This window comes from Callithrix jacchus, chromosome 1 (assembly GCF_049354715.1).
Source record: "Callithrix jacchus isolate 240 chromosome 1, calJac240_pri, whole genome shotgun sequence".
Classification (NCBI taxonomy): domain Eukaryota; kingdom Metazoa; phylum Chordata; class Mammalia; order Primates; family Cebidae; genus Callithrix; species Callithrix jacchus.
The window spans coordinates 181353026-181379339 of record NC_133502.1 but is presented as its reverse complement, the minus strand read 5'-3'; the positions used below and the strand labels follow the sequence as shown (position 1 = coordinate 181379339).

At 46.1% G+C, this 26314-nt stretch overlaps 1 protein-coding gene across 11 annotated transcripts in view; it reads left to right on the top strand.

Moving 5' to 3' along the window:
* The window catches only part of AK8 (adenylate kinase 8), a 159646-nt gene that overhangs the window by 83263 nt on the left and 50069 nt on the right, over positions 1-26314 (top strand). For all 11 annotated transcript variants that reach the window (XM_078330612.1, XM_078330592.1, XM_035261328.3 and 8 more), the window contains one exon: positions 3790-3931. In XM_078330612.1, the coding sequence (XP_078186738.1) occupies positions 3790-3931 (142 nt within the window). The remainder of the gene's footprint in view (positions 1-3789; positions 3932-26314) is intronic.

The window sequence follows — 26314 nt, the reverse complement described above, 5'->3', positions numbered from 1 at the left end:
GTATTTCTATCTGGCCTTCCATTTTTCCCTGGAGTCGGCGTTCTCCCCCGTTGAGACACTTTGCCTATATCGGTTTGTAAGTGGCCAGTGTGAGGGACTCAGGGACTCCAGGCCTTTGGGTAATGAGGCAGCAGGACAGTTAGGGGCATTATGGGCCAGGGATCAGGGTCCTGCCCCAACCCGATCACCAGCTGGTTAGATGACCTTGGGTGGGTCACTTACACCACAACCTCTTTGGGCCTCAGTTTCCTAACTTTCCTGCAAGAGGTTGATGGGATGCCCTTCCAGGCCCTCAGAAAGCTGTGGCTCCAAAGGTCAGATCGCCTGCGGTGCAGCTGGGTTTCCAAGCCAGACCTGATTATTCAAGATAACGGTCAGAGAATATTTGGTCCAAAATAATCCTCACCCCCAAGCAACAGAGGCCTTAGTGGGCCTGCATTCTCAGCAGGACTCCCCATTCTGAGCTTAGCCAAATGCAGTCTCCTTCGAGGCTGTCCTAGGCCCAGTCACTCGGTTGATTTTCTTCCCAGTACCCATGACTCTCAGAAATGGTTATTTGTTATCTGGGTGACATTTGTCTCCCCGAGAGAACGTGAACTTCAGGAGCCTGGAGGCCGTGGCAGTCAGGCTTGCTGTGTAGCTTGTATGCATGCCACGCACAGTGGGCACAGCCCAGACGGTCAGCAACTACTCACTGGGCAAATCGTGGGGAAAGGATAATTTCTGTATTGGTTTCTTCTTTCAGTGAAAATATCTGTAAATATTAAAGGTAGACCTGGACTGGAAGGCTCTATAGCAGATTCTTACCCCACATTGTTTTAAATCTGTTTTGAGAGACGGGGTTTCACCCCGTTGGCCAGGCTGGTCTCGAACTACTGGCTTCAAGCGATCCGCCCACCTTGGCCTCCCAACTGCTGGGATTACAGGCGTGAGCTGCCGCGCCTGGCCCCTCCTGAGCTTTAACCCTGAAAGGAGCCAACTCCCGGGGAGAGGAGGAGGAGGTCACTAGGTTTACAGTCGTTTGAATGTAAACAGATGTCTCCGGGCAGACGTCCCTAAGTCTCTCTGGCAGTCTCTGTCTTTAACTTCCAAGGCTCATTCTTAATCTGTCATCGTCTATCCCAGGTGCCAGCAGTCTTTGCTGAGACGCCCTGACCATGGGCAAGCATGAAAATATTCATGAAGCATCACTTCCTAACACGCATCTCCTGAATTGAAAAGTAACAGCCACCACCTTTGAGCGTCAGCTATGTGGGGGAATTGTAAACGTGGTGGGTCCCGTTATCCTCTTTCAGCAAATAGGAAGCTGACACTCAGAGAGTGAGACACTGCCTGGAGAGGAGTCAGCAAGGAAGGGAGGAGCTGAGATGAGACCTAGATTTGTGAACGCCCCAAGCCCATGTTCTCCTCTAACACCTGGCTTTCTCAAAGTCTGATCAAGTTGGTTTGAACAGAGCTGATGAATTGTGGTGAAATGTTTGCAAAAGGGTAGGCTTTGGCCGGGCGCAGTGGCTCATGCCTGTAATCCCAGCACTTTGGGAGGCCAAGGTGGGCAGATCACGAGATTAGGAGATCGAGACCATCCTGGCTAACACGGTGAAACCCTGTTACTACTAAAAATACAAAAAAAAAAAAAAAAAGTTAGCTGGGCATGGTGGCACGCGCCTGTAGTCCCAGCTACTCGGGAGGCTGAGGCAGCTGAATCACTTGAACCCTGTGAGGCAGAGATTGCAGTGAGCTGAGATCACTCCACTACACTTCAGCCTGGGCGACAGAGCAAGACTCCTTCTCAAAAAAAAAAAAGAAAAAGAAAAAGAAAAAGAGAAGCCTTCTATTTATTCAACATCTACTATGTGCCAGGCATTGTTGTAGGCAGGGAAAAATAAGAGAGACATGGTCCTTTATTCTCATGGGACCCACGCATGAAATAAGAGGCAGACATTAAACAAAGAATCACCCAGAGAGAAGTGCCCTTGTGGTAACAAGGGTGGCAAGTGAGGGAAGATGAGAAGTCTAGGCTGGGGGTTGTCCTCAGAGACTTCCCTGGGGAGGGAACGTCCAACCGTGGCCCTGAGGCTGACCTTAAGGCTTGTCCAAGCAAGGTGTGGGAGAAGGGTGTTCTGGATGGAGGAGGCCGCACGTGCGTGGGGAGGTGCAAGCTGGGAAGATTACCTGGGAGGAAGGCGGGGCACAGGCCTTGGGAGGCCCTGTTTGCCCTGGAAAGGAGACTGCTCTTTATCATTGGAGCCGGGGTGGGGGAAGCCAGGGCAGGTCTGGAGCAGGGGAAGGGATGGGATTCACTGTGGCGACTTCTCATTCATGCTGGTAGCCAGAAGTTCTTGTTAAAGCAAAGCCCTTTTCTGCCCTTTCCTAGAGACTGGGGAAGAAAGGGTGAAGGATGTGAGGGAGAACACATTCAGAGAAATGCAGATTGCTTAGAATTAGATTTATGGGTTTTTGGTGACAGGAGCAGTAACCCAGCAAGTCATGGCCACCGGGGAAACAGCTGGTAGTGATTTTTCTGCATCTCTTCCCTGTTCACCTGGCTGTCAGCCTGGGGTGCCCTTTGGAAGGTTTCAAATGTGTGCTTCAGGCCCACTTGCTAGACCCCTGGGCAGTTGGTAGGAGGGTAAGCAGGCAGCTTCCAGAGAAACTGCCAAACTCACTGCCACCACACCCCTAGGAACCAGCTCCATGCGGGGCCACAGCCATAGCAAACAATGGTAATATTTACCGAGTATTTCTGGAAAATGAGTGCAAAGTGCAGGAAATGCAGTGCAAATTGCTAGAACGCAGTACATTGGCAACACAGGACATTTAATGAGTCTGGGAAGAGAGGTATGAATTTCAGGAAAATGTCAATTGCCACAATGTAAACAAGAGACTTCTCAGTATCTCATTCTCCATAGGACTTCATTTCAGTCTTTGGTTATAACTAGCGCTGTGATTCTTGGGAGAGACTCCATTCTAAGCATCAAGGTTGGGGAGAATTGGAGAATTTCGGGAAGGAGGGGAGTGGGGGTTCCTAATGCATCACAGACTAGCAGAGAGCTTTGGGGGCACTGGCACAGTCCCATTTGAGGAAAGCTAAAACTGCAACTGGGGCTGCTATGCTTCTGTGAAAAGTGTTTGCTACAAAAACTGGACCCATAGGAGGTGCTGTGGTCTGAATGTGTCCCCCAAAATTTATATGTTAAAATCTAACCCCCAAGATAATGGTATTAGGTGGGACCTTTGGGAGGTAATGAGGTTACAAGGGTGGGGTCCTTGTGGATGGGATTAGTGCCCGTTTAAGGGAGAGCCCAGAGTGACTCCTCACCCCTTCCACCTGGTGAGGGTGAAGCTGGAAGGCACCATCTATGAACCACAAAATAGGCCCTTTCCAGGCACTGAATCCTACTTGATCAGCCTTCAGAACTGAGAAATACATTTCTGTTGGTTCAAGGGCACCCAGTTTCTAGGATTTTGCTGTAGCAGCCCAAATGGAGTAAGAGTGAGGGACAACTGCTTACCTCTCACTGGGTTGCAGGTGGGGATGGTATCTTGGCCAGGTAAGGGAAAGCCTGAGGTCAAGGTCAGACAGTGTATTTCCCATCTCACAGAGCCCCATTGCTGGGACCAAGGAGAGACCTGGGAAATAGGCATTGACAGCCTTGTCCAAGTGGTTCCAGGTCGCTCCGCTTAGACCCACTTATTCAGCAGCTCAATCTGTAGTCAAGTAAGCTTAGGAAGCCCAGGACCCATAGGCCACAGGCCAGCAGGGTGCTCACTTGTCCCCCTTCTCTGCAGTTCCTGATGGCCTCCTCATGAAGGTGCTGAGCCAGCGCCTGGACCAGCAAGACTGCCTCCAGAGAGGCTGGGTATTGCATGGCTTCCCGAGGGACCTGGACCAGGCACACCTGCTGAATAGCCTGGGCTACAATCCCAACAGGTGAGCTGCCCCAGCCAAGCCCACAGCCCATTATTCCAAATGAACCCCTGGGTCCCCTCCCTCCGGGGCTCAGCTGAAGGGATCCAGGTTACACCAGCCTTCACGTGTTCCTGAAGTGGCTCATCTCTTATCACCCCCATTCCCACCCACCCCATCTGCCCAGTGGACTAGGAGTTGGGCTTGGGTTCAAATCCTGGCTTTCACTCTCCGTGCTGGACCTGAACTTCCTCATCTGTAAAACAGTAATAAATACCAGTCTTGCCTTCCTTGGGGGAATTATTATACAAATCAACAGATGTTTTCTTCTGCTCTTTTTAGAGTTTGATTTTTACATTTACACCTTTGATGCAGCTGGTATTTATTCTGATGTGAGCATGCAGTATGAGTTGCCTTTATTTTCCCCAAATGGTTAACCATTTGTTCCGAGTGTTGAATATCATTGAATGTTCTGTCTTCCCTCTACTAGTTTGAACTCGAGAGCTCATCACAATTGTATATATCGTGGAGAGCAATGAAGCCCACCCAAGTGAAAGCAAGCAAAGACTTTTTATTCTGAGCTTGCAACAGCAAGGGGTCAGCCACAATTGCTTGGCATTTCAGCAGAGACTCACAGGCAGGCAGTATAGGTGAAAACGTTCTCCTGGAATGTGGGGAAGGGCTTCAGTTCTACCGTGCCCCAGTTTGAGGCTATTGGCTTGGGGGAGCTGGGTGGGATAACTAGAGGCAGGGCATCCTCCATGATTGCTTAAGGGAACATATCTGGCTTTCTCTGGTTGGTTGTACTTTGCAAATGGTGGCAAAAATGAGGGAAGTGGTCAATTCCTGATCAAGTCCTGGCCCTTTGGGGCTGATTGCTGCAGATGTTGTGGTCTGACTACCTGGGCAGGTTGCTGCAGGTTGCGGGTTTCATGTCCTTTTTTTTTTTTTTTTTTTTAATTTATTTATTTTACTTTAGGTGCATACTATATCTGGCATTTCTCCCCATGTTATCCTCCCCACCCTCCCCACCCTCCCCTCCCTCCCCACCCCCGCTGTCTCTCCCCTACCCCCCGCAACTGCCCCCAGTGTGTGACGCTCCTCTCCCTGAGTCCACGTGTTCTCGTTGTTCAACACCCACCTATGAGTGAGAACATACAGTGTTTGGCCTTCTGTTCTTGTGTCAATTTGCTGAGAATGATGGTTACGCCTCTGTTTTTATATATTGTCTGACCATCATCAAACTGCGTGTTTAGTCTCTCAATATACTGGGCCTGTTTCTGAACTTTCTCTTGTCTGAGTGTCTACTTCTGCAGTAGTACCACTCTGTTTAACTGCTCTAGTTTTGTCATATACTGTATTTCAATAGTCAATGCAGGACAAGGCCCTCTCATTACTCTTTTTTATTGTCTATTTTATATATTTATTATTCCAAATGAACCCTATAGTGATTTTATGATGTACAAAAAGAAACTGCCATTGAAATTTTAGCTGGAATTGCCTTATTTTTTCAAATTGGCCTGTGATATGGTTTGACTGTGTCCCCACCCAAATCTCATCTTGAACTGTAATCCCCACATTAGGGAGGGACCTGATGGGAGGTGATTGGATCATGGGGGCGGTTTCCCCCATGCTGTTCTCATGATAGTGGCTGAGTTCTCACGAGATCTGATGGTTTTAAAGTGTGACCCCTCCCCACTTGCTCTCTCTCTCTTTCCTGCCGTCATGTAAGATGTGCTTTGCTTCCCCTTTACCTTCTGCCATGATTGTAAGTTTCCTGAGGCCTCCCCAGCCATGAGGAACTGTGAATCAGTTAACCTCTTTCCTTTATAAATCACCTAGTCTCAAGTAGTTCTTCATAGCAGTGTGAAACTGATCCAATCCGTTCCTGTCTGACATGGCTATACGCATCTTTGCTTCCCAGTGAAAATATCAACACTCTCTTGGAGTTCACACTTCCTATTTTATTTCTGGGTATATTATCTGTTGTTCTTCTTACTGGTATTATAATAAGGTCTTTTCATTCCATGTTTTCTAGATGGGTTTTTCAAGAGTATAGAAAAGACAGTGATTTTGGCTTATTTTATACTCCAGCCACCTTGTGAAACCCTCTTCCTGTTTCAAATAGTTTTTCAGTTGATTATCTGGGGTTTTTCAGGTAGATGATCATGTCATCTACAAGTACCCATCCTTTTGCCTCTTCCTTTTCAATATTTATACTTTTCATTTTACTCTTATTGGGCAGCGCTTTCAGAACAGGGTCAGATCGACAGGGTGATTTTTTCCTGACCTTAAGATGCTGCTGGAACTGCTGCCATTAAGTTGCTACTGGCTTTTGGTGTGAAGTGCATACAATTGGTACGAAGTTAAAGAAGTATAGCTCCATGATTTAAAATCTCCGGTTAATGTTGAGTTGTATCAAGAGCTTTCAGCACCTTTTAGGAAAAATGTTTCTTCTCTTTTTGACATATTGATATGATAAATTATGTTACTAATAGTAAGCTAGTCTTTTGTTCCTATGATAACTGGTTTGGTCATGGTATATTATTCTTTCTTGGTGTATTATTCTACTGCTTGTGGCAGATAGAATTTTGACGCTTATGACCTTTGCCCCCTGCTGTCTTGCCTCTGAATGTTATATTACATGACAAAAGGGACTTTGCAGGTATACTTACGATTACTGATCAGTTGACCTTAAAATGGAAAGGTCATCCCAGACTATCTGGATGGGCCCAAAATAATCACACAAACCCTTAAAAGCAGAGTTCCCTCCTGATTGAGGGCAGAAGAGGAAGTCAGAGAGATTTCTAAGCGTGACACAGCATTGCTGGCTCAAAGACACGGGCCATGGAAAATGTGAGAAGAGATGAGTTCGACCAACAAACAGTGAGCCCCAGGTGAGAACTACGGTTCTGGCTGATACCTTGACCTAAGCCCAGTTAGACTCATACCAGATTTCTGACCTACAAAAACTGTGAGATAATAAATTTGTGTATCTTTCTTTCTTTCTTTCTTTTCTTTTTTTTTTGAGACAGAATATCACTGTCCCCCAGGCTGGAGTGCAGTGGCATGATCTTTGCTCATTGCAACCTCTGCTTCCAGGTTCAAGTGATTCTCCTGCCTCAGGCTCCAGAGTAGCTGGGATTAAAAGTATGTGTTACCATGCATGGCTAATTTTTGTATTTTTAATAGAGACGAGGTTTCACCATGTTGGCCAGGCTGTTCTCAAACTCTTAACCTCAGGTGATCCACCCACCTTGACCTCCCAAAGTGCTAGGGTTACAGGCATGGGCCACCATACCCAGCCAAATTTGAACATCTTTAAGCAGCTAAGTTTGTCATGTTAATGGCAGCACAAGGAAATTAACCGGCTGCTGGATTATATTGGCTACAATTTTATTTGTTTTTTTTTGCAATAATATGCATATATAATACAGATTAAAATTTTGCGACTTTCTTGTGTTTTGTCAGGCTTTAGTATCAGTGATGCAATAATTTCATAGATTTTCTTTCTTCCTCCATATATGAGAGAATTTAAAACTCCAGCAGTAACTATTTTTTGGATCTGGTACTTTAGGGCAGAGGTAGGTTGTTAACAATTTGATTGATTTTGTTCATGGTGTTTGGTCAATTTGAATTTCTCTCTTTTCTTGTGCAATTGGTCTCTTCCTAGAAAATCATCCCTTTCCCCTGTCTTTAAATATATTAACATAATTTGAATATCTTGTGCCATTAATTTTTATTGTGTTTCCTGTATTTTTTGCTTTATGTGTTTTGGTGCTGTGTTATTTAGTGCATAAAGGACTCTGTCAGCTATGTGTTCATTGTGACATGTATTATTGATGAAAGTGACCATCAGTGACAGACACTTAATTATCTACCCCAAAATTCATTCTAGGTTTCCTCCTCAATAACAAAAGATTTTTAGAGGAGTACATTGGTATCTGAAAATAAAAGATTTCATTTTCCCGTCTTCTTTACAGCTATATGGAGCCACAACACTAAGTTCTGGCCAATGAGATATAAGCATACAGTTGTGTGGTTCTTTGAGACTCTAGCTCAGCTGGAAGGTGTTAGCTTTTGTTTGTTTTGCCTTTCCTTTCTTCTTGATTTTCCTGAAGTTAATAATCATCTTGCTTTTCCACTTGCCTAGTTTTCTTTGTACCTATTAGTTAACTATTTCCATATCTCCCTATAGCCTTTCAGAACAGTTTCCCACAAAGTTCATCATATGATGTAATCCATTGGTTTCAGGTTTGTTTGTTTGTTTTTTTCCTTGATCACTCCAATTCCTCTCCTGTTTGGACTGTTTTTTTCCCTAGCCTTACTGCATAGTTGATCATCAGTGACTTTTCTTTACTATAATCAGAGGAATTCGCCTTGGCTTTCTTTTGAGTTGGAGTCTCTGTTTCCTGGGTCACTCATCTTCCTTTTATATACACCCTTGATTTGACAAAGCATAACCTCTAGTTGTTTCTCAAGTTAAAAAGATGGTTTAAAAGCAGTAGGCAATTACACCTGTAGCACACATGTTCTAAATTGAAGAAGTCACCCTTCATGCCTGTATACAACAGTCATTTTGGGATTGCCATTCACTACTACACTGAAGATTTTCTTTACCCCTCTCCCATATTTAGATATTTTATTTCTGTATCACATGACTTCCTTTTTCTTGGCTTACTACCTTGTTTTGGTTGAACACGTCTATCGGTGACTTCCTGAGAAAGGGTGTCTGGGAGGTAAATTTGGGGGATCCCTACATATCTGAAAGTGTCCATCTTCATACTTGTTGGATAGATTGGCTGGTTGAGATATTATAGGCTGGAAATGATTTTCCCTTAGACTTTTGAATCTCCAGTGCTGCTAAGAAGTCCAATGCCAATTTGATCCTGATCCTTTGTAGGTGCCTTTTTTTTTCTGTGAAAGTTTGTAGGCTCTTCCCTTTGTCTCCAGGGTTCTGAAGCTTCACAGTGAAATTTCATTATATCCTGCTATAGGTCAAATTTACTCCACTGTACCAGAAATTAATCTGGAAATCTGTGTCCTTCAGTCGTGGGACATTTTCTTGAATTACTTTGTTAATTATTTTTTTTCTCTTTTTTCTGTTCTCTCTGTAACTCCTATTATTTGGGTATTGGATCTTCAGAACTGGCCTTCTAAATGTTTTAAAATACCTATTTTCCATTGTATTTTGTGTGTATTTGTGTTTGTGGTCAGTAATTGCTTTTTGTTTTGTTTTGCTCTACTTTCTAGGAGATTTCCTCAACTTTCTCTTCCAACATTTTTATTGAATTCTAATTTCTGCTGTTGTGTTTGTTTATTTCTGTAATATTCAAGAGCTTTTTATTTTCTGAATATTCCTTTTATAGTTTCTTGATCTTGTTTATGGATTTTTTTTATCTCTTGAAAATGTTAATGACTGGCACAAAAGTAGTCATGAGTTTTGTCCCATTACTTTCAATGGCAAAAGCCACAATTGCTTTTGCACCAACTTAAAACCTAAATGACCAAAAAAAAGAAGAAAATGTTAATGACGCCAGGTGTGGTGGCTTACACCTGTAATCCCAGCACTTTGGGAGGCCAAGGCAGGCAGTTCACAAGATCAGGAGTAAATCATCTCTACTAAAAATGTAAAAAATCAGCTGGGTGTAGTGGCACGCACCTGTAATCCCAGCTACTCGGGAAGCTGAGCAGGAGAATTGCTTGAACCCAGGAGGTAGAGGTTGCATCGAGCCAAGACCGCACCGTTGCAATCCAGCCTGGGCAACAGAGCAAGACTCTGTCTCAAGAGAAAAAAAAGGAGAGAAAAATGTTAATGACATATTTGATTTTGTTAGGAGGATGGGGAGATAGGCTTATTTTCCTTTTCTTTTCTGCATAATCAGTTTCTATTGAATTTGCTTGTCTTGAGTGTATTCTTTCTCAGCAGAGTCTTTTTTTTTCCCCTTTTATGTTGGATTACCCTTGGATGTTTGCTCATGTCTAAGAATGGGAGACTAAAAAGTGATCTGGAAGCTCTCTGAGTGCAGGGATAGAGCCCATAGGCTTAGTCTTCACTATAGGATGATATCATTGGGATGGTATAATTAGGCCATTTGTGCAGAACCCCCCCACCAAGTGTCAGCATCTTTAGGTCTTTTCTTCTGGGCTTCTTAGATTCCCCAGAGAGGACTCATGCAGTCTCCTGCTGGAGGGTAAAGGCCTTGCTGCCAGGGTCTGGGAGTCCAGCAAAGAAGCAGGACAGTGGGAAGGGCGGGATCTCACATATTGCATGCAGTTTGCATACTTTTAGCTAATTCCCCTGTGTTTGGCATAGACTTAGGTTCTCAACTGTGCTTGGCATTCTTCAGTCCAAAGAGCCTGTATTTTATCCTCTCTAGAGAATAAATGTTTAATTTCTTCCCAAGTGGAGGAGACACATTCACTCAGCTGGGTGGAGTGAGGAAGGGATCTAGGACTCGCTCTCTTCTCAAACAAATTTCAACCAACCCACCCCTTATTTTAGCTGCCAGTTCCCAAGTGGTGCCTGTGCCTGAGCCTTTTGAGGATTTTCTGGGGAAGATGAGGTTGATTCTCAGCTTTCCTACTGCTGATTTAGGATTTGGCTTTGCGAGGTTGCCTCAACTTGCTGCCTCTGTTCCACGTCTGCTTTCCAGCATTGAAACTTTTGTCTGATTGCCTTCCTCTTCCCTGTTCTTTCTGCCCTTGTGAGTTAGGTTTTCAAAGAGCCTTTCCTGTCACTTTTCTGAGGGATTTGGGGAAGAAACAAAATTGGGCGTGGGTTTCAAGAAGCGATTTTTATCTGGAATTCAAACTCTGATTTCTTTGTTGCATTTTGCATGTTCCTAAGTTTTACTTTCAACTATTTTGCTTCTCTTATTTTCTTGTTGATGATACAACTAAAAAGCTGTATGGAGACTGGACGCATGGGGCGGCCCATAGGCTTTGTCTTCACTCTGGGCACAATGAAATGGGCTTTGGTATTTTTTCTTCCATCTGAATGTCTTTTTTGGTGAATAGTTGTATCTATCCCACTGATTTTTGCTTTCCTTACTTTAATTTATGCTTCATTCTGGTTTCCTATGTTTTCCATCTTTTCTTTATGGAATGTGTTTTCTTTAAGTATTTTTCTTGTTACTGTTAGCTTCCTACCTGCTCCACTTCCATTAATTTAGAAGATAATCTCTTTGTAGTTCTAATAGTCTCTTCACCGTGACTTGATTAAACTTTATCAGTTTGTTGATTTTGAAATGCAACAGAATACCTTGACCCCTTCATATGAAAGATGTCAAAAAGGGATCCCACATTTACTACCTCGTCATGACTCTTCTCCATCCAGTCTCCATTTTGGGGGAGCCAGGGACAGACACATCCTGAAATTTTTCTGTGTTCGCCTGTTATACACAGATTAGTGTTTTCAATCAGTATTAAGCTTTTCTTTCTAGAAATATAACAATTATATTCTGTTTTTAGCTATAATGACTATACTTATAAAATTTTTATTCTAAAACTGGATTAAGATTTCAACACCAGCTGTTTATATAGTTTAACCTCTTAATTTATTAATTTTGATTTTATCTTTCATTTGAATGGATAATTCCTTTGAGTCATTTCCAGCAAGGGTGCATAGATACTAAACTTCCTGAATTCTTACATCCTTGAGAACGTTTCTCTGTTATTTTTACTTGTAAACAACATCTGGCAAATAATTCTTTGATCATATTTCTTTTTCCCCCACCAGTTCCTCCCCCGCCCTCACTGTTCCAAATCATGTCAACACAGTCCTTACCTTAATCCAGTCTGCAAAGTTCCCTTTGCCAGGTAAGATAACCTATTCACAGAATCTGGGGATTGGGAGGTGAACATCTTGGAGTTAGGGGCAGGCATTATTCTGCCTTTCCCACAGTTGGAATCTCCTCAACTCTGTTTAGATTACATCCCTAGAATTTGGGCTACAGAGCTTTCCATTGGAAGACTGAAACCTCTGTTTAGGCCCAGGGCAGCAGGGATCTGACAGTCTTAACCTGAGCATCCTGTTTTACTACCGTTATTCCTGTGAAATTCCAGGGACCGAGTGCCTGAGGGCTAAGCGTCCACCCTCTGTTCTTCCTAACATAGTTAATGCCACAGATGTGGTGAATGTCACAGCATCAGCTGCATAGCTTGCTTATTTATTTATTTATTTATTTATTTATTTATTTATTTATTTATTTATTTATTTATTTATTGAGATGGAGTTTCACTCTTGTTGCCCAGGCTGGAGTACAATGGCACAGTCTTGACTCACTGCAAGCTACGCCTCCTGGATGCAAGCGATTCTCCTGCCTCAGCCTCCCAAGTAGCTGGGATTATAGGCATGTGCCCCCACGCCCAGCTAATTTTATATTTTTGGTAGAGCTGGGGTTTCACTGTGTTGGCCAGGCTGGTGTTGCACTCCTGACCTCAGGTGATCCACCTGTCTCGGCCTCCCAAAGCGCTGGGATTACAGGCGTGAGCCACCGTGCCGAGCCTGTGTAGCTTCTTTATGAGCTCATCAGCTACCTGAAGATGAAAGGTACTGGGGAAAATGCAAAACAGTCACTTGAAAGAAGGCAGGGCAGGGTGTCAGAGAGAATCTAGTGCTGGTTTTCTGAATCCTGAGGGGAAAAATAACTATTTGACTTACTGAGCCCAACACCAGTACTACAAGCCCAACACAGGGGAGGGCGTACAGGGAGGAATATTCAAGAACCGATTCGATTTAGGGCAGGGTTGCAGGAAATACTCCTCTTTCACCACCGAGTGAAAAATCACGTTTTAAAGACTTAGTAAATAATGCCAATTTAATTTTTTTGACCCTAGGGCACAGGACAGGCAGGAACAAAGAATCTTTATTTACCATGTAGATTTAATCACGCGCTGCTGTTCAATCATCCTCCTGTAGTCACTGAGGGTGCGTTTTCCTTCCTCCTTTCTCATCCCTGTCTCTTCCGTTTCCAGCACCTTAGCTTTCAATTAAACATTTTTATGATTAACTCAGAAAGTAATTTTAGCCATAACCCTTCACGTTCAGATACAGGCTAAGGAAGAGAGAAATATTCTAAAATGAATCCACCTAGCACTGGGATGACGATCAGGACTGTAATTCTGGTTCGGTTGTGATGCCAATTATAAAACATTCTAGCTGTGGTGTTGCTGTTTTTGACACCAGGAGGAAATCTTGACAGAATTATAGCCTAGAAATCAATCTGGGAATACGATACAGAAATCTATAATTCAGATATGAAAACAATCTACAAAGGCTCTTTTTTTAGGAAGGTTCGATGAAATTAGATTAAAATAAATTTACATATATATCAATTTTATTATTAAAATATATTCACACTAGTAAATAGAGTTATTGAGGAAGGGTAAGCTACTCCGTGTATTGGACACAAAAATAGACCTCTTTGGCTTATCAGAAAACAAAGTTATTGTCTCCTTGTCAAATATAAATCTCTTCTTCGAGCTAATAAATGGATAGTGTTCAAATGCAATGTTTTGTCTGACTCCTACCTCATAAACCCATGGCACATAATACTAAATTATATTCCACCGAGCAGTATCAATCTCTTGATTCCAACATCATACAGTAAGGGAAACAAACCAAGTAATTGATCTGTCGGAAAGAAGGAGAAAAAGTTATTTGAGAACAAATAAAACGGGCTATAAAGTTTGTTAAAACATAATAATAATAGTAAAAAAAAAAAGCAAGAATGAAAGATGAAAAAAAACAAAGAACTATATCCACGGCTGCTTCCAGAAATCTGCCCTCTGCCTGGCTGTAAAATAATTCATTTCATGCTGCAAGTTTGTAGCACAGTATTTTCTTTTAAAATTAATGCTTACTACAGAGAAAGAGTATAGGATTCTGATTGATGTTGGGAAGTTTGCCGTGTATGAGACCCACTGGTTTGTTGTTGTTGTTTTTTCATTCTCCTTTCCCTCCATGCTGCCAGGAGGGAGGGGCAGGGCAAGCTGGGACCTTAACCCTCCCCGACAAGGTCTTGATCATGCTACCTCAGAAATCGCTGGAAAAGAGTTTAAAAGGAGGGACCTAGATGAGTCAGTGGCAATGAAATTCAGCAAAATGGTAGCAGGGAGTTTTAATCTTGATGTTGTTTTCTAGAATCTCTCTCGATTCCACTGGACTACATTTTAGGACTCTCGGGAAGTCACCCAAGAATGATATTTCTGATTCGCTTATTTGGGTCTCAGGTCATTTTGTGCAAACTGGAAACTGCTATATAGTTTCCTTTGAGGATGTGGTGAGTTTTGAATATTTTTTTATTATTGTTTAAATAAGATGGGTGTGTGTGTCCCACATCCAGAGGAGCCCAGAGGGGTTCAGCTGTCCCTGGAAAGGCAGGGACGGGTCTCTTCTGATTGCGTTTGGCACCCCCTTGGTGCTGGGTTTGTAGTTGTTATTGTTGCTTTTTGCTAAACAGACATTCCTCACAGAGACATTTCCTCCAGAAAGCCAGAGAGAACAGAGCTGCCGATGGGAGGGAGAGGCTGGCAGACGCCCACCCCCAGGCACTAGTGCTGGTACTTCCGCACCCCGAGCAGCCTGCCTGGGCCAAGCCTGCCTCAGGTCTGGAAGCTTTTTTTTTCTATTTCTGAGGGCCAGGCTGGTGAAACTGCCATGGCTTTGCACAGGGCATCTCTGCTCTGCCTTTCTCAACTTCCTCTCCGTGTTTCTCTTTCTCCTTCTTCTTCATCTTTCAGTTCATTCTCCATTGATTCTCTGACTGCCATGAATCAGCCCCTCCCGCTTTGTTCACAGATCACATCCAATGAGGACACTTCTTCTCTTTCCCTCCCCATTCTCTCTCCTGCCCCTCCCGCTTCATAATCATCATTATCTTGACAAGCAGAGTAATAATGATGATATCTGGTCTTTGCTGAGTGCTAATTACACGCTTGTCATATGTCATTCTATCCGTTCCTCAGCCCAGTAAAGGAGCTTTGCTCAGGTGAAAGGTAGCTGGCTTTAGAGAAGCCATGTTCATTGCCCCAGGCCACACAGCCAGGTATCAGCGGAAGGGGCCAGCCCTAAACCCAGCTCTTTGCTCGGAACTGTTAAATTCTATCCGTATGCAGTCCCTCCTCACTGGCTAGCTGGTTTGAAGAAGACACATTTAACTTCAATTTTCTTATCTGTTACATCGGCAGTAATCTCTACCCTTCTGCTCTGGAGAGTAAATGGAAGACGTGTGCATGTGGTTGATAGCTGAAAGAGCTGTGCTGATATTGTGGATGGCTGTGAGCTACTCAGCTCGTGAGTGCCCAGAGCACCTCCTGTTAGGGCCAACTCTCATTCAAATGTGTAGCACAGTATTCTCGCCTGTTCTCACATAACAAGTTACACACTAAGCCACACCTGTAGTCCCAGCTACTTGGGAGGCTGAGGTAGGAGGATTGCTTGAGCCCAGGAATTGGAGGCTGCAGAGTAAGCTATGATCATGTCCCTGTACTCCAGCCTGGGTGACAGATGGAGACCTTGTCTCTCCAAAAATAAATAAATAAATAAATAAATAAATAAAGCACAAACTCACAACCCCCAAATAGGATGCTGCAGATTTGTCTATATGTTAGGAAGTGTAAACACATTTACTATGACACTTCCCCACATGATGTTGAATTCCTGCTCAATACAAATAAGCTAAGATGGCAGCTATTAAAGAAATGACTCTCAAGAGTGTTTGCTGCGTCTACTCACTATGGGTTGCTACAGATAATTTTTTTTTTTTTTTGAGATGGAGTTTTGCTCTTGTTACCCAGGCTGGAGTGCAATGGTGCGATCTCAGCTCACCGCAACCTCCGCCTCCTGGGCTCAAGCAACTCTCCTGCCTCAGCCTCCTGAGTAGCTGGGATTATAGGCGCGCACCACCATGCCCAGCTAATTTTTGTATTTTTAGTAGAGACGGGGTTTCACCTTGTTGACCAGGATGGTCTCGATCTCTTGACGTCGTGATCCACTCGCCTCGGCCTCCCAAAGTGCTGGGCATGAGCCACCGCTCCCGGCCTACAGATAATTTTTAAAGTGTTTCTTTAATGGCAACCTGCTTGCTTTCCTTATCCATGAAAGATGTATTAAGGACTTGCATTGGCTTGGAATTGGAGAAGGCAGCCTGTTCCTCTGGCAGCACCTGGGGCAAATGACCCTGAAATAGTCAAAGACAAAATTACTGTTTTGTTCAGGACCCCATCAAGCCAAGAAAACTGGTATTTTTTTTTTTCAATTCAAACAAGCACACTGGAAATTTTTAATTGGGGCATTTAGCGATATTGTTCAGATTACTCTGCTAAATGCAGTTTTGATTTTTTTGTTTCAATTATGCCAGATTTTAAACGATGGATGTGGTGGTACATTATGAAATTAAAAATCAGATAGGCATGTAGTGTGTATGCCAGAGTGCCCTGATTTGGTGTAATTTATTTCCATGTGGCAATTTCTCTTGGGGTACGATACAATCAAACCCTTGGACGATGACTCTGTCATTTCTAACGTGGCCCAAAGTGAGAAGGATGCTATAATTTCTTAAGAGGATGGCAGTAGGACCAAAGAAAAATTAAAATGCAAAATAGAGAGGGCTTCTTGCCCGTGCCTTTCTCTCTCTCTCTTTCATTATCACGGGCCCCTCCAGGAAGCGCTCGTATTCCTGCAGCTGATCCTTATGCAGACTATGGATAATAAACAGCCCATTAATGGAGGCCTGAACTAGGAAATGGAGTTGGAATCAGCAGCAAAATCCAGTGGCTGACGAAGGTTAATAACTCCATTACTGCAGCTCTGGGCTCGAGCCGCTGGACGAGCAGGGTGTTAGCCTTATCTTACTCCTCATTAATTGAGCTAATAGAACCCGGGTGACCCTGCCTTGCTGCCATCATCCGAGAGTTTACCAGACATGGGCTGGAATACATATCATTGGCTGTGTGCGCCATGCTTCCTTCATCTTTTCGGAAGAAAGCTCTTTCTTAAAGACGGGTTTGCAGCAAGCCCCGTCCTAACAGAAGCCTCATGCTAACGGAAGCCCCCATGCAGCTGACTGCAACAGAACCCAAAATCATTCTGATTTTGTCGCATGGCAGTGATGTAGCAAAGGCCTGCCACGAGCCTTCACACCTCGAGACAGAGGTCCACTTGGGGATTGAGGTTTTGGCCTCAAATTGGGCAGCTTTAGTGGAAGTGACCGTTGTTTCCAGAGTGTCTGTGGTCAAGGGCGAAAAAGAAGGTGGGGCACGTGTTGCAGGTGGGACCCACAGCCTTGCCTCTTCTGGGCTCTCCTCTGTGAACATTTACCAGCCATCTCTCTTGCACTCCAAGTTTCCTTCCTTACCCCCAGAGCTTCCTGATAATTCACAACCTGTTTCCTTCAGTCCTGCTTGGCTGCTTTGCTGGCCAAGTGGTCTACAGGGGGCTACTTAACCTTTCTAAGCCTCAATTTTCCTTGCCCATCAAATGGAGTGATAACCCTGCCCACCATTCAATGGGATAACAGACATATTTGCTGGGAAAATATGTATGGGTGGGAATGATGAATTGGAAAATGCTCTATACAACTGAGGTAATGCTATCAGCATATTCAAAGTTGAAATCTGAATTTGCTGCAGAGAGCCAGGCTCAGTCTGTAGCAGGGGAGGCAGCAGAGGCAAGGAACATCAGTGTGGAGTCAGAGCACCTCATCTCTCATCTGCTTCTACTTGGGCAAGCTCTTAGCTTCTCTGCACCTCAGTTTCCTCGACTAAAAACCAGGGACAGTGGCAATTAGGACATCGGGTAAGAGGATTAAATGAGATGATGCTGGGAGGCACATGGCACAGAGCTGGCTCCCTTGAGGGCTCTACCTGTGTGACCTATTTATTCCTAATATACTGGGAGCTCTGTGTTTTTCTGTGGAGATCAAAGCTTCTGAGATGTAAGGTCAACCTGATTCCTCACCAGAATATCAGTCGCAAGATTCCGTGGCCATAGCTGGTGCCTCCAAGCAGCCTGCTTCCTCGGACTGGCTTTGCGGGCAAAGCTGGAGAAAGGCAGTTCCTTATCCACTAGGTGACACTCGGGGCAGGAGAATGATCTTGCAAGGAGACAAAGATGAAGTCACTCATGGCTGAGACCTCATGGAGCCAGGAGGCTACTTTGGCTAATTTAAATATTTCAGAGGCTCCAGGGCACAGAGGCTGTCCCAAGTTGTCTAGAAGTTGGCCCCAGGTGGCCTCTGGGAGCCAGATAAGCGAAGTGGTTGGTGAGAGCTTAGTAAGCTACCCGTGAATGGGAATCAAGAGTTTTTAGCCATGACTTCAAAACTGCGTGAAGAGAGAGCCCCGTGAAGTAGTCTTACCCTGTCCTGGGATGGGATGAGAAGGCACTGGCCTACCCTAACTCTGAGCTGTTTACCTTTTGGGGTCGAGGCACCCTCATGGAGGTAGCCTTGAAGAGATGAAAGCTCAACCAGAGGCCCTGTATCCTGGCAGCCCTTCCGTCCTGCAGCGCGGTGGCCCCACAGCAACTGGCAGAGTCCTGCTGGCCCAGAGTGCATCCTGGGGCTGTTAGAGGGATGGCCTCATCCATGCTTTTGGGTCCACTGCCCGCACAGCAGTCCGCCTTCCTGTGCCACTAGCTCAGTCACCACCACGCTGCTCACAGCCACCTGTACTCAGCAGCAGCACACCCTGACCGGCAGGACTCGGGACTCTGGGAGCAAGTGTCGTGTGAAATTGTAGCAAAAGAGATTGCTATTCCGTGGGCAGAATTCGGCCCAGATCTGCAGGGCATTCCTTTTAGGTCAGAAGGGAGGTGGTGGCTGGGTCTTCCGGCCTGCAGTTAAGAAGGAGGTGTACCCCTGACCTTGAGCCTCAGGCTGTGGCCAGTAATGGTGGTGATAGGCCATCAGCCACCACCCCTGGAGTTGTAGCATTTTAATCTCTCAGTAAATAACCTCAGAACTGGGGTGGAAAAAGGAATGCTCTCCCATTATTTTCCTGCCTAGCAACCATTGACATTTTACCACTTATTTCCAGTGTTTGTGTAAGAGGGAGTCCGGTGAGGATGATTGTGGGCAAATGTGAGAGAGGCCTGCGCTGCTGCTTTCTTGGGTTAAAACTGAGTTTATGACAGTCTGTTACTAGGTGTGTTGTGTGTGTTTGAGAGCATAAGAGCAATTACTTTTGAAGCAGTGACATAAAAAAATGTACATAACCTTTGAACTCTGCATGCAGCCTCAAGGATGTTTCTGAGTATAAAAATACAGTGAATTTCTGCAGAGAGAGTGCCCAGGTGACCACAGACACAGCTCTGCAGTCCCCAAGGAGCAGCTGTGGATTGGGAGGGTGCGTGCAGTAGGTGGGAAGAGGCTTCCAGGGAGCCATAGAGAGATGGCCTATCCTGTCAGGAAGCTTAATCTTGAGGAAGAGAGGGGAGCATACCAGATAGCAAGGGCTCTGCATGGTCTTCTCATGGTGAGTAATTTTGCTAGTTTAACACAGACATGAGGCCAGGAGCAATGGCTCATGCCTGTAATCCCAGCACTTTGGGAGGCTGAGGCAGACGAATCACTTGAGGTCAGGAGTTCAAGACCAGCCTGGCCAACATGGTGAAAGCCCATCTCTACTAAAAATACAAAAATTAGCTGGGCATGTTGGTGCACACCTGTAATCCCAGTTACTTGGGAGGCTGAGGCAGGAGAATTGTTTGAATCTAGGAGGTGGAGACTGCAGTGAGCTGAGATCGTGCCACTGCACTCCAGCCTGAGTGAGAGTGCGACTCCGTCTCTAAATCAATAAAAATAAAACAGACATGGACAGTCTCACTGTAGTATATTGAAACTTAGTTTATTTACCACTTAAAATTTTTTCCTAAGAGCTTTCTAAGAACCCCCCAGTCCAGCCTGCATTGCCGGCTCAACTTTCCTGCTTACTCTTGGAGGTCAGGGAGAGGTTTCCCGGGTCCCTTTGCCATCCTTCTGTTCTCAGCACACCATTCTGGGTAAACATATCCTTTGGAGAGAAAGGGATGCCTGTCCTCCACTTCCTGCTGTGGTGTCTGAGAACCTTGACAGCCAGGAAACTTCCCCTCCTGCCCAACTGACTTCTCTTTTCCTGCCTTTAAAGTTTACAATTCTTCATTGGCAAAGCACATCTCAATTTCTTTCCCTCCTGTGGATTCCAGGCTGTTATTAGGGGCCCAACGGATTGTACTCAACTGGTTACAGTTCGGCCTGAGCCAGTGGTGAATAAGACATTGGAGAAGATAAACATGCCTTCCCCGCCGCGGAAATCAGAGCTCCAAAGCAATCTCCATGCCTCGGGTGGAGAATGACAGGTGACCTTTAACAGAACGGAGCCCAGGGTAGTTGGCATTTGAATCGAGCTCTGATGGAGATGCCCCCATTTTTGTCAGGCGCGATACTCGACCGTTCACTTAAATTTATTTCCCAGAGAAAGGCGAGAGGACAGAGACACAAGATGACTTGGAGAAATCATATTTGTTTTTCTTTACCCATAGGAGACTTTGGGAGACATCAGAGTGTACTTCAATTTTCCATCTTCCTTAGAGGCATAACTAAAGTGCTGAACTGCTGAACCCAGCACTGTGCTTTAAAAGCTTGATCCTCTGCCAGATTCAGGTGGCAGATGTCTAAAAGCTTGAAGCTCTTCTTCCTAAATATCACAGAAATTATTTAATATATAAAAAACTTTTAAGAAAAGTCTTCCACAAATAGAAGGGCAGCCTTACTTTTTGTGAGATTGTCAGACTCCAGGTATCACCTCCTTGTTGGCTTTGAGATGTCTGCAGATTCCAGGCCACCCCCACCCCATGCCAGCCACCAGACAGCAGGACACAATGCGCTGGCATTGTGACTCCTTTTCTCTCCTGGGCCTGTCTCAGGAGCGTGGATTCTAGGTCATAGGGAAAGGCTTCATGCATCCCAATAAGGATCTGCCAGGCCAGGAACTCCTCCCAGAGTGATGGAGTGGGGAGCAGGAGAAGTGGGGAGCATCCAGAAGCCAAGGGAAGAGGGGAGCCCCATGCTTCCTCTCTCCCATCCACCACTCCCTTCTCCTGCGCACCTCCCCCCCCCCCCCCCCCCCGCCAACCTTAGCACACCTACCCACTTCCTGTTTCTTAAACATGGAGTTTTTTACTCATGATGTTTCTTCTTTTGGAACATCATGGGATTTCATATAAATCTTACCTTTTTACAAGGCTTAGCTCAAATGCCACCTGCTCCAGGAAGCCTCCCCTGATGCCTCTCCTTGCCCTGCACCTCCATAAGAGTTTATTCTTCTTGAGATGGGAAGCAGCCTGATAGGACAGTGGTTAAGAAAGGGGCTCAGAAGTCAGGCAACTGGGTTGGAATCCCGGCTTGATCATTTGTGATCTGTGTGATGCTACTCAGGATATTTATCGCCCTGAACCACAGTTTCCTCCTGTGTAACACTGAAGTGACTTTATTCAGTTAGGCAACAAATATTTATGGAACGTCGATTGCAAGCAGGTACTACTCGAGTTCTTGGGACTCAAAAGGAAACAAAACCTAAGACGTTTCAGGTGTCTTACATTCTGGTTGGCACAAGAAAGTCTATAAACGCCAGATGCATAATATGGCACGTGCTATGGAGAATAAAACAGGGTAAAGGGGAATAGGGAAGACAGGCAGCTGGAAGGGAGAGGACAGGTGGTGTGTTTATAGAGGGCTGTCAGGGAAGGCCTTTCTGATGATGCTTGAAGAGAGGCTTAAATGGAGTGAGGGAATGAGCCATGGAGAGATCTAGGGAAGAGTGGTCCAGACCTAGGAACCACCGTGCAAAGGCCGAGATAGGAATGTGCTTGGCAACTTTGAGCTATATCAAGGAGGCCATTCATGGAGCAGAGAGAGACTCACAGGTGAGGTGTCACAGGTCACAGGGTCCATAGACCCTGAAGGAATTGGGCTTTTCCTTGGAGTCATGTGGGAGCCACTGTGTGAGCTTTAAGCAAATGACTGGTGGGATCCTGCCAATGTGAAAGGATCCCTAGTGAGTGGAGAATGGACTGTAGGGAGGGGGACAAGGTAGAAAGCCAGGAGCCAGGTGGGGGGCCGTTGGCAGTAATCCAGGTGGGAGGTGCTGGGGGCCTGGCCCAGGGTGGTAGCTGTGGAAGTGGTGAGAAGTCTTTTGAAGGTAGAACTGGTACTGTTGATTTGCTGTCAGACTGGATGGAGGACAGGTGAGAAAGAGAGGTGTTGAGGAGAACTCCAGGGCTTGCTGGGGCAGCGGGGAGAATGGGTGGGCCTTGTGCTGACCAGAGGAGGAGACTGAAAGAGCGGGGTTGGGAAGAGACCACGAGCTCAGTCTTGGACATGATAAGCTTGAGATGCCTCTTAGAAATCACCGGTTTCCTGGGGCTGTCATAACAAATCCCACAGACTAGGTATCTTAAACAGAAGTTTATTTATTCAGAGTCTTGGAGGCTAGAAGTCCAAGAGGAAGGTGCCAGCACGTTTGGTTTCTTCCGAGGCCTCTCACTGCATCCTCACATGGTCATCTGTCTGTGCACATGTGCCCTGGGTGCCTCTCCGCATGTCCACATCTCCTACTCTTACAAGGACTCCAGTTAGATTGGATTAGGGCCCACCCTAAGGGCCTCTTTTTAGCCTGACCACCTCTTTAAAGGCACTGTGTTCAAATACAGTCACCTTCTGAGGTACTGAGGGTTAGGGCTTCACAGATGAATTTGGGTGAACACAGTTCAACCCTAACAATATCTACACAGGATATCAAGTAGGCAGCAGGCTCTGAGTCTGGTAGTTCAGGAAGAAAAATTTGGGAATCACCAGAGTCTAATACCCAGTGAGATCTCAAAGGCAACTGAGCAACTCCTCTCATTGATGGCAGTGGCAAGAGCATTCTGGGCTGATATGGCTTGGCTGTGTCCTCACCCAAATCTCACCTCGAATTCCCATGTGTTGTGGGAGGGACCTGGTGGGAGGTAATTGAATCATGGGGGCAGGTCTTTCCCATGCTGTTCTTGTGATAGTGAATAAGTCCCATGAGATCTGAGGATTTTTTAAGGGAGCGTTTCCCTGCACAAGCTCTCTCTCTCCTTGCCTGCTGCCATCCATGTAAGGTGTGACTTGCTTCTCCTTGCCTTCCACCATGATTGTGAGGCCTCCCCACCATGTGAAACTGTGAGTCCATTAATCCTCTGTCCTGTATAAATTATCCAGTCTTAGGTATGTTTTTATTAGCAGTGCTAAAATGGACTAATACACAGGCTCTGAAAGGAAGCTCCATCCTGGCCTTTCCCCTCTGGTGACCTCACACTACACGACGCTGCTTGACAATGGCCCTGGCCATTCATAATGGAGCCACACTGCCATAACAAGGTGGGAGCCTTGAGCCGTTTGAAGGGAATTGCTGTTGGAACATTCTAGATGGATAGAGACCAGGTACTTTTCAGTTTACCTTCCTTCTGTATTCACATGTCAATCAAGTGACACCTTGGGGTTTGTTTCTCTACAAGAGGCCCTCTTTCAGTCTGTCAAGGACTCCTTGACAGCCTTATTGAGAGCCTGTGGTAGGGGCTTAAGCATATAAAGATAGAGGATCGTACAATCCAGGGAGGGTGACACATTTTCATAAATAGAATCTTGTGAAAACATCCAGAGAAAGCTGCTATGTGCAGGATTCCTGGGTCGTTCTGTTGACAGGGACATAATTCTTGGAGTATAAGCCTGACCACCATCTGCCATAGCACTTTCCTCCATAATCTCTGTCTCCTGTGGGCAGAAGGCCCAGGTCCTGGGCTGTGCACCTGGCTGACCTTTTCCCTCCTGGTCCTTCCAGCAAGACCTAGGAAAGGGTGCATCCCTCAGACCTTTCAGCTGAGGAGACTGATACCCCAAGAGGCTGAGTGTTACCCATGTCACACAGCGCATCGTGGCAGTGGAGACAGACTCTGACTCATATGGGGTCCCTGGACTCCTGTGCTCTGATCCTGTGCTCTGAGTCTTCAGGACACCCTGGCACTAAGTCCACACTTGCCCTGCTGGCTTCCCAGAGGCCTCCTGAGGCCCCATCCTCAGCCAGAGCCCTCCCCTCTCATGCTGCATTTGCCGAGGCCACCAGCAGCTCCATCCCCACTGAGATGAGATGGGGGAAGCTTCTCCACAATGAGGGAGGCCCACACCTCTGGGCCTGAGAGTGTGTAAGCTGATGCCAGGGGTTCCCCATGCACTCAGCACCTGTTTCTAGAGCCCACTGGGTTCCCAGCTCCAGGGGCTGGGGGTCAACAGGGAGCAAGACTGACCCCCATTGCTCTCCAGGGCTCCCCTTGAAGGGGCTGGCCTGATACTCTCTTCCTGGCCTTGTCCCAGCCTTGGCCTACCCTGCTGCCCACGGTGCTGCCCCAGGTCTCTGTTAAAATGGCCTCCCTTCCCAGATGATTCAGTCCTGGAAGTCACCGCTGACCCTCAGCAGGCTGCTCAAGTCACAGCCAGGGCAGGGCACGTGTGCGGGGCTGGGGCATCCCTGGTGCCCCACAGCCCGCTTTTCGGCAGGGTGTCCCCCCGCCCCTGTCCCTGCCCCTGCCAAGGTTCTGGGCCCTTTTTTCATCCTGAGATTCATAGCCATGAAAGTCAAACCCAGAGGCCCCTGGACCCCAACGAGCGGGCAGACCTCCTGTCAAGGAGGAAGTGCCAGAGGCCTAGGGAGGCTAAGGGCACCGCGCGTGGCGCCCTTGGTGAGGGCTGGGCCTCTGGACCTGGGCTCGCGGGGGGGCTGCTGTTTGTTTCTGCTTTCGCTTTTAAATGCCACATTATTTTTCTGCATCCCAGCACCCAGGCGAGGGGCATAGGTGTGACCTCACCCCCCTCCCCTAGGCCTTGCCCAGGTTCCGTTTCCTTCCCCAGTCTCATCCACGCGATGGGTGGGGACAATGGGCTGTGACGATCGATCACGACTGCCGACTGCTGTTTTTACCTGGCCGACATTGCACCCGAATCGGCTTTAACCAGATGCCCCTTTTTGCCTGGAGCCCTGGGAATGGTCCCCCCTCTCCTCTCAACAATAATTAGCCTTGTAAGACTAATGGAGGAAATCGTGTCTAATTACCCTGCTGAAGGCCCAATTATGCGATTAACATTCGTGGCTATAAGCTAATGATGAGAAGAGCCTCTCATTTGCATAGCATTAAGTTAATTGCTGGCAAGCCCAGGGGCGGACAGGGCGGTGATGGCAGGATTCTCTTTCTGAAAGGATACTAATGACCAGAGAGAATGATCCACCTGACAGCTTTATTAATTAACTGCGATCTGATTACCTACCAGGAATGGCAAGTGGCCTTGCTGAAAGGCTGGGCTTTTTGAGAAATGAGAGATGGGCGCCCTCACTGCTGAGGTTTCTAACACACGCTTTTCTGGATTAGAGGCAAGCCCCTGGCCGCGTCGAAAAGCCGCTTTAGACACATCTTCCTTTGCAGCCTTGCTGGAGCCCTTCTCTTATGCCCTTCCTTGCACATCTGCTCATTCACTCCCTCTCCCATCCACTCACCCACCCATAGTGACCCATAGCTCCCCCTTCGGGCGCCGCCGGGGACACGCAGCACAGCCTAAGGCCACTCCCCAGCAAGTGTTCAGAGAGGGATCCATTCTGGTGAGGCCCCCACTTTCCCCAGAAGTTTCGATTTGAGTCAACCTTGCTGCTGGCAAATGTCAGCAGAGAATTTCAGAGCTTGAAGAATCCTTAGAGAGCATCAGTTCGAGTCTCTTATCTGGAAAAAATTAGGGACCCAGAGAGGCTGAGGGTCTGGAGCTCAAGGTCCCAGCCAGGCATTGGCAGGGCAGGGTGGTGCCTGAACTGAGCAGGACCATTTTGCCTCTGCAGCCTCTCTTTTATCCCCTGCAGGCAGACTGTATTTGGAGATTTTGATGTTGCCTTGGGAACCCCTGCCCCTCCCCACAGTGCCTGCCCAGCCCCTTATATTTCCTGTCAGAGCGCTTACTTGCCCCTGGCCCTCCTCCCAGCCTGCTTCCCCCTCAGTGTGGGCAGGGACTGTATTGCCCTCAGTCTTTAATAAATAGATGGTTGGACTGATTAAGGAACCCTTACAGTGGTGTGGCTGGAACTCATTTTCCAGTAAATTTTAAAACATGGAGATTTTTTAACAACAAATAAAATTTTGCGTATATCCTTCTGTAACTTGCTTTTTCACTCAATAAAATATTATGGATATCTTTCCCTATCACTGTATAAAGTTATAGCTCACTAGGTGTTTGCTTAACATTAGACTGTCCAGATGTATGATGTATTTAAATACCCTCTGTTAGCAGACATTTGTTTTCTGCTTTTTTTCTGTTACAACAGCTAGCATTCATATGCGCACGCACACACACACACACACACACA